This window comes from Barbus barbus (assembly GCF_936440315.1).
Source record: "Barbus barbus genome assembly, chromosome: 18".
Taxonomy (NCBI): Eukaryota; Metazoa; Chordata; class Actinopteri; order Cypriniformes; family Cyprinidae; genus Barbus; species Barbus barbus.
The window spans coordinates 24709784-24728297 of NC_136746.1; the positions used below are offsets into that span (position 1 = coordinate 24709784).

General features: G+C 36.4%; 1 protein-coding gene across 1 annotated transcript in view; it reads left to right on the top strand.

The window, feature by feature from the left end:
* Positions 1 to 18514, top strand: part of LOC306883893 (inactive heparanase-2-like) — a gene marked incomplete at both ends in the record, with an annotated part of 71576 nt that overhangs the window by 960 nt on the left and 52102 nt on the right. The window contains 2 exons of the mRNA XM_079439397.1: positions 1975 to 2129; positions 2553 to 2714. Coding sequence (XP_079295523.1) covers positions 1975 to 2129; positions 2553 to 2714 — 317 coding nt within the window. The remainder of the gene's footprint in view (positions 1 to 1974; positions 2130 to 2552; positions 2715 to 18514) is intronic.

An 18514-nucleotide genomic window follows, 5' to 3' on the forward strand; every position in this document is an offset into this window, starting at 1 on the left:
GCGAGAAGCCTGAATATACGCGCAGATTTGAATGGTTGTGTTAATTTGCACACCAGGGCTTGACCTGGAAGTGAATATGAGTGTCCCAGCCCCCAGAGGAGAAAAGACACAAAACCATACGGGGAAACCGTCTTTCATAGCCCAGGACAGGTTTCAGTATCGATGTAGTGTTTACTACTGATATATTACCAAATAATTATTATTGTAGTCTGGATGAGGTGTTGGAAAAAAAGGAATTTGTATGAACTGGCCCACATAAATATGAACCCCAGTCTGCTGTCGTGGCATTATTGTTAGTTTTCTGTTGTGTACAATGCAAGTTATTGCAGATTAAGGTGGTAAAGCAGTCAAAGGGGTTTATTTGGTTTTTACATTTTGCGTACTTCAATTCTTTTAATATATGGAAATGAACCAGGACTGAATAAACGCGGAATTTGACATGACTAGGCTACTTGAACATTTGTATCCACGATATGTTATTTTTCTATCTCATATGGTTTGAGAATATCCGTTCCACACATTTGAGGTAATAGTGATATTCATAATGTTTGGCTAAGGATATGCACATGCTTGCGTTCAAAATAACGTTCTCATTATGTCAATGCTAATGGTAACAATAATAACACAATGCTGAAGAAAAATGTATCGCAGTTATTATCTCTATTATTCTGCTGTAAGCTGCACTAATATTTTGTTCTTTTAAATTGTTAGTAGCTGTTGTAATTTTCCCCAAATAACATGCTTAGTCATGCTTCGTGCTTGGTATGATTAAATATAATTATTAACATTATTGGAAGTGACACCCAGATGAGCGAAATGTGAGTTTGTTGCTTGTTCAACTTTTCTCTTTCTCTTTCCAAAATTTTATTTATTTATTTATTTTTTCCTAAAAATCAGTTTCGGCCCACCGTCCAAAACACAGGCTTCGCCGATTAAATTTTGTGGTAATTTAGCTAGTTTAGCTTTTCACAAAACACTTCACATAGTAGGCTATAGCCTATTTATTTTATTTTATTTTATTTCACTCCTATTTCATTTAATCCTTCTTTTATTTTATCTGTTGTTTTTAAGTTCTTTGCGCTCAAAGGCAATGGAACATTTGCGCAATTTATAGGCCTACTTTTATGTGCACCTTTTACAGCTTCTCTTTTTACGACTGGTACCGTATTATGTCTCATTATTTAGGAAAGCACTAAAAAAATCTGGTATGTATTTATTTAGAAAGAAACGAGCGTGTAGCACCACAGACTGCAGCTCTGGGCGAAATAATCTCCTGTTGATTTCAGAACTGCGGCCTAAAACACATTCATACATTACATTAAACCTGATGAATGCCAGTCTGAGGTTCTGTAAGAAAGTTACGCACCAGGTCGCTGCTGACAAATAAATAAATCAAATCAAATAAACAAAATAGAAGTTTTTAATTATTGATGAGCTTTGAGATATTATTGCATTATTCTGCTATATATCCCGTTTTCTCGTGTCGGCATTACTGACTTTATATCGTCAAATAAAATAAGACACAATGTCGCAAACAGTGTGCTGTATATACTGTATCATATATATGCATGCTGCGTGTTTATGTCTTATAATGTGTGTAGCTCATATACAACCTAATACAATTGGAAAGATCCTATATAAACAAACCTTAAACTTTACTGTCCATCTTCCCTTTCATAGTGAAAATCATAAAGAAAAGCTCTCTGTACAATCTCTAATCAGGTCATCTAAATAGCTTCACATGGTCACATTTAAAATAACATGTTTTATTAAGTAAAAAAGTATGACTGAATTCACTGGACTGCATTTTTTTTAAATATGACTCAATCATAATAACTTGTGATTGGACAAATTAAATTAGGTAGGCCTATAGACAGTAATCACTGCTAATATTTACTTTGTACAGTTCAGCTGTAGCACTTTGGGTTTCTCTGAGCCTTTGGATCTGTGATCTACATCTTTCTGTATCCACAGCTCCAAGCGGTTAGTCACTCTGGCACGGGGACTCTCTCCAGCTTATTTGAGGTTTGGGGGCAAACGGACCGACTTTCTCCAGTTTCATAACCTGAAGAATCTTGCAAAGTTTAGAGGGCCTGGACCAGACTATTACCTCAAAAACTATGAAGATGGTGAGGTCTGATTTGGTAATTTTAATTTAGGCAGGTATTTTGCAGATTGAGTGAGAAGTTTTTTGTACTTCATGACTTGAGTTCAGAAAACTTGATGGAAAATGTAACTATATTCCAGAAATACTGCTTGGAATCAAGATATTAAAGGGATGTCATTCCATACGATGTGGACAAATATGCATGCATAAATCTAAAATATATTTGAATAAATATTGATGCATTTCATTTATGTAGTGCATGCCTGTTGAAAAGAAATGGCTTTTTAACTACCCAGACTTTTTATCAATAAACATGGAAGAGAAAGAAATAGATTTTGAGTATCTAGTAAACATGTCCACAATGCAAACCACATGCATTGCACTTTTAGTGGTTAGTTTGTCCTCTCGTTTGTACTCCAAAAGCATTCTCGCGGTTTCCATGCAGACATAGTGCGCAGTGACTTCGCTCTGGACAAACAAAAGGGTTGCAAGCTGGCCAGCCACCCAGACATGATGCTGGAACTGCAGCGGGAGAAAGCGGCTCAGATGCAACAGGTCTTGTTGAAAGAACAGCTCTCCAACATCTACAGCGATGTCACGTTAACAGGTAGGAGATTACAGCAACATGCAGATACTAAGTGAATACAGTGAATATCATGGTTGGGCTTTGTTTTTTGCTTCAGAATTTCACAAAATGGGCTATAACACACATACACTCTCAGACAAAAAGGTACAATGCTGTCACTGGGGCGGTACCCTAAGGTACAAAAGCTAAAAGGTACAAAAATATTTTTGTACCTTGTTTATCCCTAAATGGTTAATTTCAAGATATATATCAGTACCTTTTGAAAGTGTGTCACCCAGTTTTGTACCTTTTTTTCTGAGCGTGTATAACAAATGTAACCCTGGACCACAAAACCAGTCATAAATGTCAATTTTTTAAAATTGAGATTTATACATCACATGAAAGCTGAATAAATAAGCTTTGTTATGATAGGACAATATTTGGCCGAGATACAACTATCTGAAAATCTGGAATCTGAGGGTGCAAAAAAATGTAAAGTTTTCCAAATTAAGTTAGCAATGCATTTTACTAATCAAAAATTAAGTTTTGATATATTTACAGTATAGGAAATTTACAAAATATCTTCTAAATATCCTAATGATTTTTGGCATAAAAGAAAAAGCAATAATTTTGGCCCATACAATGTATTATTGGCTATTGCTACAAACATACCCGTCTGACCCGGTCCAGGGTCACAAATGTATTGAACGGTGAATATTATTAATGACGATGTTGACAAAATGATTTTTAAAGTCAGTAGGAAGCTTTAGTCCTGTAGTTGCTTTGTTCAGGACTGTGTTGTCTTGGATGCTTTCTGTGTTTATGGTTCGGTTTTATGTTGTTTGAGCTTGTCTGAACTATGTTGAGTTGTTTTGTCTCATTGATGTTCCGGATCATAGGTACTCCAACAAATGCAGTGATGTAATTGTTGCTGCTTGTTCCAGAAACGCATAGGTTTAAAATGATGAGAGACAGGACGGTCCGGCGAACAGTCAGCCAAGCATATGGTTTATTGATCACTTTCAACAGCTGTGCTTTGCCTGTTTGTAAATCCAGTGTCCAATTTCAGATTTCATAGTTACACACACACAGACATTGTCCCAAATGTTCAGATCATTTTATGGGGGAATAAATGTTTAAAAGGCAGAAGTCTCAGAGGATTTGTCAGAGACCTTTGTAATACCGAAAATGCCAGATCAAGGATTGAATGAAGCTGAATGATGACATATATATACAAAAGGCCAGCTGACAATGATTTCAGAAATTACACTTTGTAAAAGCACTTGCTATAAAGTGAGAAAAAGGAAGGTTTTTGCTTGCAATTGGAATCAGGTCAGTAGTATCTTTTCGGTGCATATTTAAATCACTAAAAAATGTATTATTGTTGGATGAGCTGTGATATTTTGTTTGGACCATTCAGAGATTTTTGTTGTAGAGACCCTGATTGAATTCTGATTCTGAACTGAAGGGAATTATTTTGGGGTTTTCTTTAACAGACCTACTTTTTTTTGCACAAACGCCATTGTTTTATTATTATAATTGTTGCAGTTATCTCAATGTAAGCTCAAATCACTATCAGGTACAGTCAACCAGAGAGAGATTATTTGTTTAAAGCAGATTTAATGTGGAAAGATTATGCTAAGTTTTATGTCAGGCGCTGTGCGAGTTCCAGTGTGGGTCAAGCCACACATTTTCTTATTAATATTGATATATAAGCTCAGATGAGAATTTCTGAACTGCACTTGGCATCAAACAGGCTGAATGTTGTTGGTTCACATCTAAACCGTTACCGTCTTCATGCCAGATTCAGCAAAAAGCACTCTTCTAGCTTTCACCCTTATTTTCCAAACATCTTCTTAAGCACATCTGCGTTTGACAAGGCGGCTGTAAGAGGAATTAGAACTAAACACACTTAGCAAAGGAATCTCTCTCTCCGTGGATCTCAGCATGTGTGCTGTAGCAAAAAGCCCGTCGTGTGCATGACTGATTGGTGAGAATGAAGACACCTGGGTGCACGGCACAAACGGGTCTGTTAGCAATCAGGACGCCCCCTGTGCAGTCACTGGCAGGTGGCAGGGCAATTGCAGTGAGATAGCCCTACCCCATCCATTTCCACTCGGCACAGGTTGGCTTTTCTGACCCTTTCTCATTAGATCTATCAGTAATAGGCGCGAAAGCCCCCTGCCAGTTAAAACAAACTGGTGAGACAAGCCCAAGGTCATACAAGTTTTCACCTCTGCACTCGCTACAGTTTAGTCCAGTTTAGTTAAAGCAAACCATCTGAGACAAGTCGAGGTCAGGACACTTAAAGTTCTCAAACTGCTACAGTTCCACGCCGCTTTTATGTTCCATGATGCTGCCTATTGTTTAAGCTGCATATTCACTGCCTGCGTTTTCAGAATTCAGTAATTTTTATTTTGTTATATAAAAAAATTGCATTTCCTGGAAAAGAACAATGTTAAATGTGCACATTTTTAAAATAACCCTAAAAAACGTATAATAAAAAAAAAAGTAAAGTAAGGTAAAGTCATTTTTTTTAAACCGTAAAAAGCCTACTGCATCAAATTCAATACACAAAGACTCTAAATTATCGACTTGATCAAAGCTGTGCTGAAAAAACTACTGCATGCCTTCAAGTAAAAGGCATTTAGTATAATTGTAAATCTCCACCTTCAGGTTGTGGTACACGTCTATTTGCTGTAAAATAATTTTTATATCGTTAGTAATATTTGAAGTAGGTTTATTTTATTATTCATACATATTTTTCTTTAGAAAAATTAATGTTCAGATGTGAGTATCAAATATGATCATCAGGCTTTTGAGGAACGTTTATTTCTACATCTCTCAGTCATCATTGTATTGCATTGCATTTTATGCCCCCACCCCCCACAATGAAAATTAAAGAGCTTTGATTATAAAACTAAGCATTTAAATGTCATCTTACTAAGACATATTATTGAGTGAAGTAGTGATAACAGATTTATCAAAATCAGCTTAATTCTTTAGGTTTATAAATATCAGCAGCTGCACCAAATTAAATATTTTTGTTCAGTTTGGGCCTCTGAATAAAACCAATGTGTTTTTGTTTCCTCGAGTATGAGCTCCATATTCTACGGTGGCCAAGAGAGCTCTACGCGCTGCAACTTCAGAAAACACATGCAAACATAAAAAGCACCAGCATATCAAGAAAACATCTTCATCAATTTGACAGCAGGTGCTGCAAATGCTCACAACACAAACAAATAAAGAATGCTATTTGCAGCGCATTTCTTTTTTTGGTTGTGTTGAGTATTTGAAGTGCGTTTCTTTATTTGGTTATGTTGTGAGCATTTGCTGCGCGTGTGTTGTCAAATTGACAAAGTTGTTTTCTTAATTTGCAGGCGTTTTTTATTTTTTTATTTGCAGTGCGTTTCTTTATTTGGTTGTGTTGAGAGCATTTGCAGCACGTGTGTTGTCAAATTGACAAAGTTGTTTTCTTAATTTGCAGGTGTTTTTTCTATTTGCAGCACGTTGAGCTCTCTCGGCCACCGTAATTTTATTTTATATCATAATATATGAGCCATAAGAGCCTGCTATGTGTTTAAAAATACATAATACAATAAAGTTTACATTTTTAGTTAAAAAAAAACCCTGTTGCTTTTGCATGATATCAAGTGGCATATCTTCCACCTTTTTTAGACTTTCATTCTGGGTAAACAAAATACTCCATTATAGCTGTTTTGCAGATATCATGGCACTAAGCAAATTATTACATTTCCATTGGCTTTGCACGAGAATCAATATGCAACATTTGACATATTTGGCAATATGGTTAAATATATACAAGAAATGAAATACCGATTGCATTTCATTATGCAAATTGTAGAAAGGAAATCTTCAGAATGACATTTTATTCATTTAGCAGCAATCTAATCATTTGATAATTTTACAAATATTAGGTGGTTACATTAGAATGATACCACCACTTTTGATTACATTTTGAATGGTTAACATTTCATAATTTACATAATGAGAGGTTTTAATGTTACCAAAAATAATTAGCAAACAATAAAACTGAATAGCACAACTAAGCCTGAAATGACCTACATAGACCTATACATACAGGCTAAATTGTTTGGAGAAATTGAATACTTAGGGTTGGGTGTTTAAAACCACCCCAAACTAGAATGTTTGTGAAATATCAATCCTGTGCATTATTGAATTGACTAGTAATGGCCAGTGAAACATTCACCTTTAAAGACATTGTTTATTTGGACATTGTAACCGTGCCTTTCATCAGTGTGTTAGTTTCCAGTGCTGATGGATTCGTGAATATCATAGCATTCATAACTCCACTACAGATATATATATATATATATCATTCAGTACACGCAGACATATTAAGTATGATAAATATCCACAGTACACCTCTCTAAATGACTTATGCTTTGTTCGTATCCATTTCCTGGAAACGTCTCTCTTCCACATGCACTGAGTGAAGTGTCAACTGATATGTAGCTAAAAGCGGTGAAGGTAAATTCTATCATGTGCTCAGAGTTTGGCTGTAGAGGTGCTTTATAGTTGTCATCATGTGATTCTTAACGTATCTGAGGTCACGGTGCACTTTAGATCCGTGAACCGGTTTGCCAGACCCTCAGGAGAGCAAGATTTATCATAAAGTCTGTCTGCACGATGCTAGCATGTTAAAATGCAGCGTAGCTATATTCAAAGCTATTTCCTGCCTGTTTGCTCTAAGACAAATGACAGGAAGTTGTCCAGTGAGGGCAGTTTGGGTGTTAGCTAGCTGACGGTTAGCCTTTAGCCTCTCATTTTCGTTGACAGCAGTAACTGCTCGAGCTCTCAAATAGTCATTAGAAGTAAGGAAATGTCGTGAAAATGGGCTAGAGGTGGGGAAGCCACGAAAATGAACGAAAATGAGGAGTGGCTTTGACCAGATGCAGTCTGAATTGAGATGGTGCCATTTCACAATACTGCGTCATTTGTTTTCCCTCCACAAGTGTGGGTAACATGCCCCTGTTGCTCAGAATTGTTTTTTTGGCTCGTGGAGCCCAAGTTTTTGTCCAGTTAGAAACGATTGCTCCAGAGTTGGGCGGTTATTTCATTGAAACGATTGCTGGAGTATTTTGATGAATACCGCATGGCAGAATTTCTTTTGCCAGTCATCGAATAGTTTTCCTGTCGTCTTTGCTCTTCTTGTGCTCAAAGTGACACAAATAGTTTGGAGACTTTTCCTCCTCCCCCAGCAGCAGTGAAAACACACATGTGTGCACTCAACACAAACACAGTGAGTGCACGTAGTGTGCTAATGATAGAACTGAGGCTCTTACAGATGTTTCTGCCTGTGAAGGAAAACATGATTTTTTTTCTATATCTGAGACATTAAGCAGATACTCACACACATGCTCAATATTCTCCAGAAGAGCTAAGAGCTGAATGTATCAAAGAGCAATCGTGAAGCATGCTTGACTCACAGTTCGTTTTCCTTTAGCGTGTTGCAAAGCTAATAAACCGTTCTACATGAAATATACATTTTTAAACTCATTTTATTCCATTTTATTTCATTTGAATACTTTTTGTAGCTGAAACTTAAAGGAATAGTTCACCTAAAAATCTAAATTTGTTGACATTTACGCATCCTCGGGTGATTCAAGATGGATCCTCTACAGTGAATGGGTGCCATCAGCATGAGAGAATCCATTTGGGACTGTTGAGGTCTGTTGTTTGGGACCGTTGTAAATGGTTTTTGATCCCTGCATATTTCTCTCCTGATTCAGACAAAGCCACTTTTTAACACAGGACTTGAATATTAGCCAGAAGCTACAATTTGAAGTTAAAAACATATTGATGGAACTTTCCACTTTACATTAATTGATGGACTGAATTACCTGTGGATTATTGTGAAGTTTTTAGCAGCTGTTTGGACAGTCATTCTGACGGCACCCATTCACTACATTGTTGAGCAAGTGATGTAATGCTAAATTTCTCCAAATCTGTTCTCATGAAGAAACAAACTTATCTAAGATGGCAGTTTTTCTTGTAATCTATTCTTTTAATTAAAAAAAACAACAACTTTAAATTCAGTTTATTTAAATTAACTCGCATTTCTTGCAGTTGCTAGCAATAAGCACACATGTATGTGCTAATGTAATTAGCAAAGAGACTATCACTGCTCTGAAATGTCCACAGCCATTGCCTTTTAAATAAAGCAACATATTGTTTGCCATCTTGGATTTGTTTCACCAAGCTTATTACAATGCTTGATGCAATTGCTGACTACTTTTTGGAGCAGCCTTTAAGGATTAAAGTTGCTGTAAAATATCAGGTGGTGACTATAATGCAAATCAAACAAAACAAGGCAGAGCTTATGTTATTTTCCACCTATTATTATTATTTAGCATTATTATTTTTTACAAGTGTACAGAGAAAGATATGGAGAGAGAGATGTTGGCAAATATGACGTGAACATTTACAATCTCTGTATGTGGCATGAGTGAACAGAACTATAAATAAATGAGACACTAATATGTATAACAGACTCTTCAGAATGTTTCCACATTGGCCATTACTCAAGGTCTTCTAAATGACCATAAAACAACAACTGAACTGGAAAAATAAAATGTGCCACAACAGAAGGATATGAAGACAGAGTGGGCTCTAGACATCTCGTAAATGTAACAAGAAACTGTCAGACTGCAGACTGCGCTATATATATTGCTGTTCAATTTGCCAAATTAAGTGATAAACTAACCTTTAAATGAATTTGCAAGTAGAAACAGATAATAGCAGCATATTTACAATGTTCAAAATAATGAAAATAAACTGTGACCAAATGTTAAGAGAAAACAGATGTTTACAATGCTTGGAAGGGGCTGAAATTCCCTGCTGGGTACACAAACTCAATCTAATAATGATGTTAGCGTCAAAATTATCTGAGGTGTTTTAAATGGATTTTCACATCTTAAATGCCTTGAAAATGAATTACACTTTTAGAGAATATCATATGGTTCAGTGTGGGTAATTTAACTGCAACCAAATAGTGTTTTTGAAATGAAAGAAAGGAAAGTGATAATTAATAATTCTGTTATTTAATATCATCTTTTAAGATGATGAGATGATGGTGATATTTTATTTGACCATAATGCACGTTTATGATACTTTACTGCTGCCATGTTACATTTGGAAGCACAGCATAACCCCGGCAGAACCAGCATGGCTGGAGAATATCATTTTATTCAAAGTCTTTTTTTTCTGAAAAATAAGGTGGGCCAGGATATTTTGCTTCAGTTTTCTTGTGGAGATAATATTTCAACGGTTGTGGCCAAATTCTGAGCCAGGACTTTGTGGGAACTGGACGGGCCACATTTTAGACTTTTGCATCTAGCAGTTCCCTTTAGTATCAAAATCTAGGAAATTAAAGATGACATGATACATTAATCTACGTCTCTTTAGCGGTTTACCAAGTCACACATATTGGAGTTATTTGCTTGGCCTTACCATGCAACGCAAAATACTAAATAATAATCCAAGATAATCCCAGCGAAGGAGTTTCCTTTCCGGTGATTGTTATTAAGCTGTGAGCTTTTAGTCTGTGAAGTTTCCTTTTCATTTGATTCATTCATTTGATAGTGGGTTTTAAATGAGTAATCAGTCATTGACTCATTGTGCATGAGAACTGCACTGCAGCAGCTGCAGGTAGTGTAATACCACCCCTTCATAAACAAATATTAAACCTCTGTGATTCCTGAAGACATCTTTGTTCCACATATGTTTCAAGTGCTGACATTACTAAAACCTTTATTAAAAATCAATAAAGAATGTAATTGCATGAAATCCTTTAACGAAATCACCGTAACAATCGCAAAATCTCAATGGGCTTCATTCATGAAACACAAGCAGAGCAAATTTCTGTGCAAATCGTTTGCAAAACCGTTGCAATGCAAATTGCTGCATTTAATTCAATTGGATTTATGAATGTTTTACATAGAGATTCGTTCAGCTTGTGTTTCATGACTGAGGCCCAAAGGATTTCCCACTGCACACTAAAATGCACTTACTTTTGTTCTTGCACAGAGATTTATACTTTTTTTGACCATTTCAAGTTCCAAATATTGTTCAGTCTTTGCCAATTATACACATCCAAGACTAAAATGTAGCTAAAATGTAATCTAATTTTAAATAAATCTCTGTCTACTAACAAAAATAAGTGTGTACTTTAACTTTCTATTTAAAAAACAATCTTCTGTTTGCCTGCAATTTCACGTCCATTCATACGTCCTTCATTACTTACAGACTTGTAGCATTTCCCTAATTAAGCTGTCAGTGGATATTCAGAAGCTTTGCCCCAGAGCTCCATTATATTCACTGTTTTTTAAGGAATTAGCACTGTTGGACATTTAGTTAATAGCCGACATCACAAAGACTGAAGGAAGTGATTGTTGTGGCAGCTTGGCGTTATGTGAGGTGAAGTCTGGTTATATATTGCCTTGGTGATTTCACCTGGCAGCTTCAGTACTCTCAGCCTGGTTGAACGTTGATTTAACTAGTTTTAATGTTCCAAGTTCCAAGGACCATCTGGCTTCGCTACAAGTTCACCCTATATGTTGAACTTTCTCCAGGAGAACTGCATATGCATTGAAGTCAGGGTTGTGTGCCATTCTGAATTAAGTGAATTTTAAATTTAAGTTCAATTCCTGAGACAGCAAACAGGATGAAGGATTGTAATATAAATCTAAGGTTTTCAGCATGAAGTATGCTTTAAACACGTATTATATACACAGCATATTGGGTGTATCCATATTTGCATGTTTGCACAGTTGCACAGTGATGCAAAATTGTATGTTTTTTATTGAGGCCTAAGATCTACTATAATATATACAGTATCTGACAGAAGTGAGTACACCCCTTTTCATGTGACAACACTAAAGAAATGACACTTATATAATCCTAATTTAATTATACTAATAAAAATACACACATTTACTGTATACTGATACTGTATGGCAACAATTTTTGTTTTGACACTCTGTATTGAACTTAGTTTAGAGATATATTTATAATCAGAAAAAATGTATTTTACATAACAAACGACATATTGAATACAGTCAAAATGATTGATACTTTTTGGCACAATTAGTCAAAATTGAGGCTTTATTAATTGTTTTCATTCATTTATTAAATGCTTTTCATAAATGGAGTATTGAATCTCCTTTGTGTGACATTATTGAATTTCCTCCTCTGTGGCATCAAGTTCCAACTCATGAACAGAAAGTGAGCCAGAACTTACAGAAGTTATAGAAAGCACAGATTGTTTAGCTCACTAAAATACCTATTTCAATGAGATAAATTCCTAAAATTTCACATGCTGTCAATGAGTTTATTCATTTGTTGCATTCCTTTCATTTTGATATTGAGTTTCAGAATAGGATAGGATGGTGTGGATTGTATTTTGCTTGAAGATCTGATCCAGTACAGATCATAGTGCAGGAAAGTAAGTTTATGTCAGTCTGCTATTTTCATATTCTGGCTGATCACAGGCTGCTGGCTCTGTCCTTCTTGCCGTCATGCGTGGTTCTGTGATGTTTCAGACGCAGGAGAGATTTGTGGCTCATGAACGTCTCATCTGATTTGTGTTCTCACTCCAATGTGTATCAGGTTACTCTTTTCTCCTAGAGTATTTTTTAAAAGTACAGCTGCTGAACTCTTCCTTGAACTGTTCACACCGAACAGAGACCCCAAGCTCAGTGGGTCTGCTGCAGAAATTTATTAAAACTGCCCAAAGATATGTGAATTATGTGAGGAGCTGGCTAGATATGGATGTTACCACCTGTGAACAGGGTATTATTCATTTTTAATTTCTTTGTCAGTAGTTGTTCTGCTCCTGCAATACCGGTCAGGGATCATTAATCATTCAGATGCTTCTCGCTGAGGTCATTTTTGATTCTAACTCTTGTGTGTAATTTTTTTGTCCCAGGATCAATACTGAGGCCAGAACCACAACCATGATTGGCAAGGCAGGACATCACACATAAGCAGACCGTTGCTAAAATACAAGCCCTCAATCCAGAATATAGCTTTCTCAAGTGAGAAAAATCTGAATCAGGAGAGAAATATGCACAGAAACACTTTTAGTCCAAAACACAAATATGTCGGTGTATTTTGATGTCCTTTCCAATTCTGCTTGCCATTAAGTAACAAAACTCGGAGTAGGTTTGATGTCAGCTCCTGCAAAACCAGTGATTAATTCTGCCTCTAAGTAAGTAAAGCTTGGTTTATATAACACCTTTTAAAAGCAGTGTTTACAAAGCGCTTTACAGAAGAAGTGCAATGCAACTTTCCGTAGTTGTGTCGGCCAATCAGATTGGAATGGTATTTTTCATCTAGCTTTTGCCATATTTTTGTTTGCCGTATGGATTAGTGAGTGGACCGTAGGTGTGGCGTCTGAGATCACGCTTAAACACTAGTGGGCCAAGGCCAAATGAGGTCATTGCACAATTACCAGATATTACCATTGATAAGGAAGGTGTCCGTCCAAAAAACATTTCCAAAGTTTTGCTCTTTGACACTGTTTATAGTTTCTCAGAGAGTGTGATGCCAAGCTTATGTTTGGAAATCTAGCATCTACTGTGCATAACAGCCAAAAATGCTTTCATTTCTGGGGGGTTTTTCCACGAAAAGTCTTGTTGTTAGATGACAAATAATGTTGTATACATTTTATGCAACTTAGAAAAGTGGATTCTATTTTTAGTTGAAAGAGAAAGAACAAGAAATTAAATTCATTTGCAGTCTCCAATTTCTCTCATTCCTGCCCAGCTATTTGTTTATTTGTAAATCCAGAGAATTTGCCAGAAGCCTGAATATTGACATGTGGAATGCAGAACTATTGCTGCTCAGACTAACCAAACACAATTGTGCGTTTGTGTGTGCTTGTGTTAGTGTTTGTTAGGGTAGAGGGTGTTTCCAAAAGCACTAAAGGTTTGGAATAAACGCTGTTTCTCAACAGCATGTACAATATTTTTATATCATAGTATTATGACTAAAGCATAAATTCATATTACTGCAAAAAAATAAAAATAAATCCCAAACACTTTATGGCATTTTCTCCCAGTATAATGCAGGGAATTTTAAGATGTTTTGGCAAGGGAATAGTTAAAAAAAAAAAATAATAAAGAAAGACTTTTAATATTAAAAGTATTAATTTAAGGGATAGTTGCCCATAAGCTATATGACTTAATTTCTTCCATGGAACACAAAAACAGCTATTAAGCCGAATGCTCAAGCAACTCTTTTCCATACAATGAAAGTGACCACAGTTGTCAGAGAATGGAAAAAAGCAGCTTGGAAATTCTGTTGAATATGTCTTTTTGTGTTCCACAGAACAAAGTCAAACAGGGTTGGAACAACACAAAGGTGAAGAACAGAGTTTTCAGTTTTGTGTGAACAATCATTTAAATACCCCTTCTGCGGTCTGAAACTAGAACCTTTGGGTCAGCGGCCCAGATCTTTTCACCACATTCGCAGATTTGTGATTGGTTGATCTGTTTCCTCTCAGGGTGCACTATTAGAAAGCTGAAATCGAAATCAACTAAACTGGATGAAACCAAAATATGTGGCTAAATGTCAGCACTGCAACAACGGTGCTAAGACCTCTGCGCACCTCAGATTCAGCAAGTTTTGATGAAACCGCGTGTGAAGAAAGCTGTATTCTGCAAGGAATTTTATAAGTCCATAAACATGTAATGAAATTTGCTCTGGTCTAGGGAACATGGGTAGGAAAAGTAGAATTGAGTTTTCTGTGGCAACTGGAGTGCTTTAAAACAGCCTCCAGTCAGGAGGGGCTAACCAAAACCCCTCAGCTTTATTTTGTTCACTTTAAACTTGAGTGACAAGACCTGACGGCTCTAAGCAAAGGCAGATGGAGAGCGCCCGTTGACTGAGCACAGCATAAGGCCAACAGAGCATCTCTACTGTGCCAGTGTCCCATTGGGCTAATGTTATTAGCACAATTTGCAGCCGCTTAGAGTGCTGAACATTTTAATAATGGCAATGTCAGTGTCACCACCGTGATCCCATTGCTCTTTGGAGGTATTTATGCATAAAGTGTGATTCTAGATTCTTAAAACATAATGCTGGGATAGACAGTGTTACGTGCAATATTAACACATGAACAGCTTTTACAATGGAAACACTATGTACAGCAGAGCTTCAAAGATGGACAAATGCTGATGAATTGAATGCACAGGATTTATTTATATATATATATATATATATATATATTACGTTTATGCATTTGGCAGATGCTTTTATCTAAAGTGACTTGCATTACATTCAAGGTACACACTTACATTGTAGCAGTTATTGCTTTCCCTGGGGAATGAACACATGACTATGTTGTTGCTAGCACCATTGTCTACTGTTTGAGCTGCAAGAATATTTTATTGTATTTATAATAAAGTTACAGTATCATATTAATTTAGTGCATATTATCACATAGTGTAATCTGAGTGTTAAACTTGGTTCAACACACTCTCTCGGCAATTCTTTCATTTTCATTTTATGTTTTGGCGAAACGGTAACTAATTGTTATTTGTACAGTCTCATTTGTATGGTTTTGTACGATCTGCTTATGCCCCACTGCAATTAGGTTCAGTGGTGAATCTTAATAGTGCTGTACTAATCACATTATATGAATTCACACCAAACAACCACCTTGTAAAACCTGCACAAATTTGCCAGTTTTTCAAATATTTGTAAAGGAAGATGTAAATACGAAAAAGTATTTGCATTTTAGGTGCTGATGAAATTGTACGTTTAAGTATGTGTCCGAATGTGTGCATTCACTGCGAATAGACTAGAAAAAAGAATGGTAACACTTTACTTAAAGCCTTTATGTATAATGCATTATAAATGGTTATTACAGGCTATAATGCATTGTAATAATGTGCATTGTAATACATTTATATCTTGTCATGAATAATTATAACTGAATTAAAAATGCATAGTGTAACTATAAATTTATAATGAATTAACTACAATTATTCATGAGATAAGGTGCATTACAAGGCATAATTAATGCATTAACTACTTTTGTAATGCATTACACATAAAGGCTTTAAGTAAAGCGTTACCATAAGTTGTAAACAAAACAAAGGCTATTATGTTTTACATGCAGTAACTATTTCTATGTCAAAATTTTACATGCATTATTTACTTTCTGTTTCTTTGTAATGAAATGTGGAATTTACTAACAATTTCTGAGTGAAAATTGCATCCATTTTCAGTGTATGTGTACCTCAAATTTGAATGAAATCCCCTTGATATTGCATAATAATGTTTTTGAATACAAAGAGCAAGACAAATAGAGTCAAAGAGGTCTGTGAGAACAAGCTGAGAAATTGCTTCGCTTCTAGGTTGTTTTTGAAGCTTCAGTAGACCTTTTACACTTTTGCAGTATGGTCAGACGAGCTGATGTCTGTTTCAGGCAGCTGACATGTTTGACTAGGGTAAGCGTGATCTACTTGATAATTTACAATGGGAACCAAAGACTAATGTTTTGATGGCTTGTATGTTTGGAAGGTATTTATTGAGGTAAATGCTTGGGAAAATGCTCTGTTCTTTTCAGAGAGCATCTGGTGGAAACATGCGTCGCAGTACTGAAGTCTATTCCAGTGCTGTCAGACACGGTTACTACAGAGACCTAACTGCTCTTTACGTCTGTACCTCTGATGCAGAGTTGAGGTAAGCGACTTATCTCATGAGATGAGTCATTACGGTAACTCGGAATTTTAACGTGTCCTGCGTATGTGGAGGAATATTTCTGGAAAACGAGTTCCATATTTGATAACCGGTGCAGGTGGTTTGTTCTGTGGTGGATTTGGTGTTTTGACTCATACGCTGTGTAAACTGTAATCAGTTGGGGTGTAAATATTTGCATGGACAATGGTTAATTATGACTCTTTAGAAAATGATGTGATGCATCAAGAAATTTGGTCATGATTATGGTTATAGTATATCTTGATATTTTTAAGCCTTTTGAGCCTGCTGTCGGTAAGATTTCTGTTTTTGAAAGAAGTCCCTTGTGGATTTATTTGATCAAAAATACAGTAAATAGAGTTATATTGCAAAATTTTTAGTTCAATTTAAAATAACTGTTTTCTATTTAAATATATTGTAAAAAGTAATTTATTCCAGTGTCACATGATCCTTCAGAAATCATGAAGATTTGCTCAAGAAACATTTCTTATCATTATCACCATTATTATCGCAATATATTTGTGCAAACCATTTTTTAGGATTCTTTTTCTTTTCTTTTTTCTTTTGGAAAGCACAATGATTTTTGAGAATTGTTAAAAAGTGAAAGTGAAGTGACATTCAGCCAAGTATGGTGACCCATACTCGGAATTCGTGCTCTGCATTTAACCCATCCAACGTGCACACACACAGCAGTGAACACACACACACACACCGTGAACACACACCCGGAGCAGTGGGCAGCCATTTATGCTGCGGCACCCGGGGAGCAGTTGGGGGTTAGGTGCCTTGCTCAAGGGCACCTCAGTCGTGGTATTGAGGGTGGAGAGAGCGCTGGACATTCACTCCCCCCACCTACAATTCCTGCCGGCCGGGGACTCGAACCCGTAACCTTTGGATCACGAGTCCAACTCTCTAACCATTAGGCCACGACTTCCCCACGGAGTTATCTGTTTTTGCAAATGATATATATTCATATATTCAAAAGATCACTACTGCAGTTTAGCTACTGCATTTAACTAGCCTTTTTGATTTCAAATGGCACATAGCAAAACAAACTGTCACTTTTCATTTTTCCATCTAGACCAAAAACTGAATTTGACCTTATGCTGGCAACATAAAACTAACCTTTGTGCTCTCCATGTCTGTTAGGGGAAACGAGCACATCTTCATATACTATCTTCCCCATCTTTTTTGGCGTTGAAATTATATGTTCTTGAACGGTGCGGTATTTAATCACAAAGAGCATTTGTTCTGAGACCAGAGAGCTGTTTTGAATTATTGCTTGCCATTCAGGGAATTTTGCATAGTACGTTGTATCCTTCACGCTTCATGTCTCAAGTCAGCGCTGTCTACTCATCTTCTTTCAGCCTCAGATGGTTTTATTGGAGAGGACCAGCTAAGCTAACCGGGCAGATGTTTTTTTTTTCTTCCCTCAAATCTATACACTCCGCATTATTACAAGCGCTTACGTTCCCAGACGATGATTTACTGCCAAAAGACGATTCATGAAACATCCTGTCACTTAGAGCTGAAAAACACAAACAAACATGTCACTGGGGTTCCTTTTGTGTGAGAGTGGCTTGCGTGTAAATGAAACCGTTCCTGTAGCTCTGACAGAGCTGAAAGACGAAGGCAGGCGATCTGTATGTTTTCTGTGAAGGACGGGCTGCACTGATTCTGTTGCCTGAAGAAGGAAATCCTTTGAAGAGGTGCTGTAAAACAGCTCAAGGGCTTTTCAGTGCCTCACCCTTCTTATCTGCGCTGTCTCTTTAAAGAGATCATGGTGTAATTACGGCATTAGTAGGTAATTAGGATCTTTTTGGCAGGTATGTGAAGGAGCTGCTCAGTCCTGAGATGAGAATGGCCTGTGAAAATGATTTAGCATATGGCTGGACAAATAAAAATGTTGTCCTTTTTCCTTTTGGCGTAATGGTATTGGAGTTGCTACTGTAAAAACTACTGTATTTGGTTATGACTCTTATTGGATAAGCTAAAATTGAATCTATTACACATTTGTGACCCTGGAGCACAAAACCAGTCTTAAATCGCCGGGGTATATTTGTAGCAATAGCCAAAAATACATTGTATGGGTC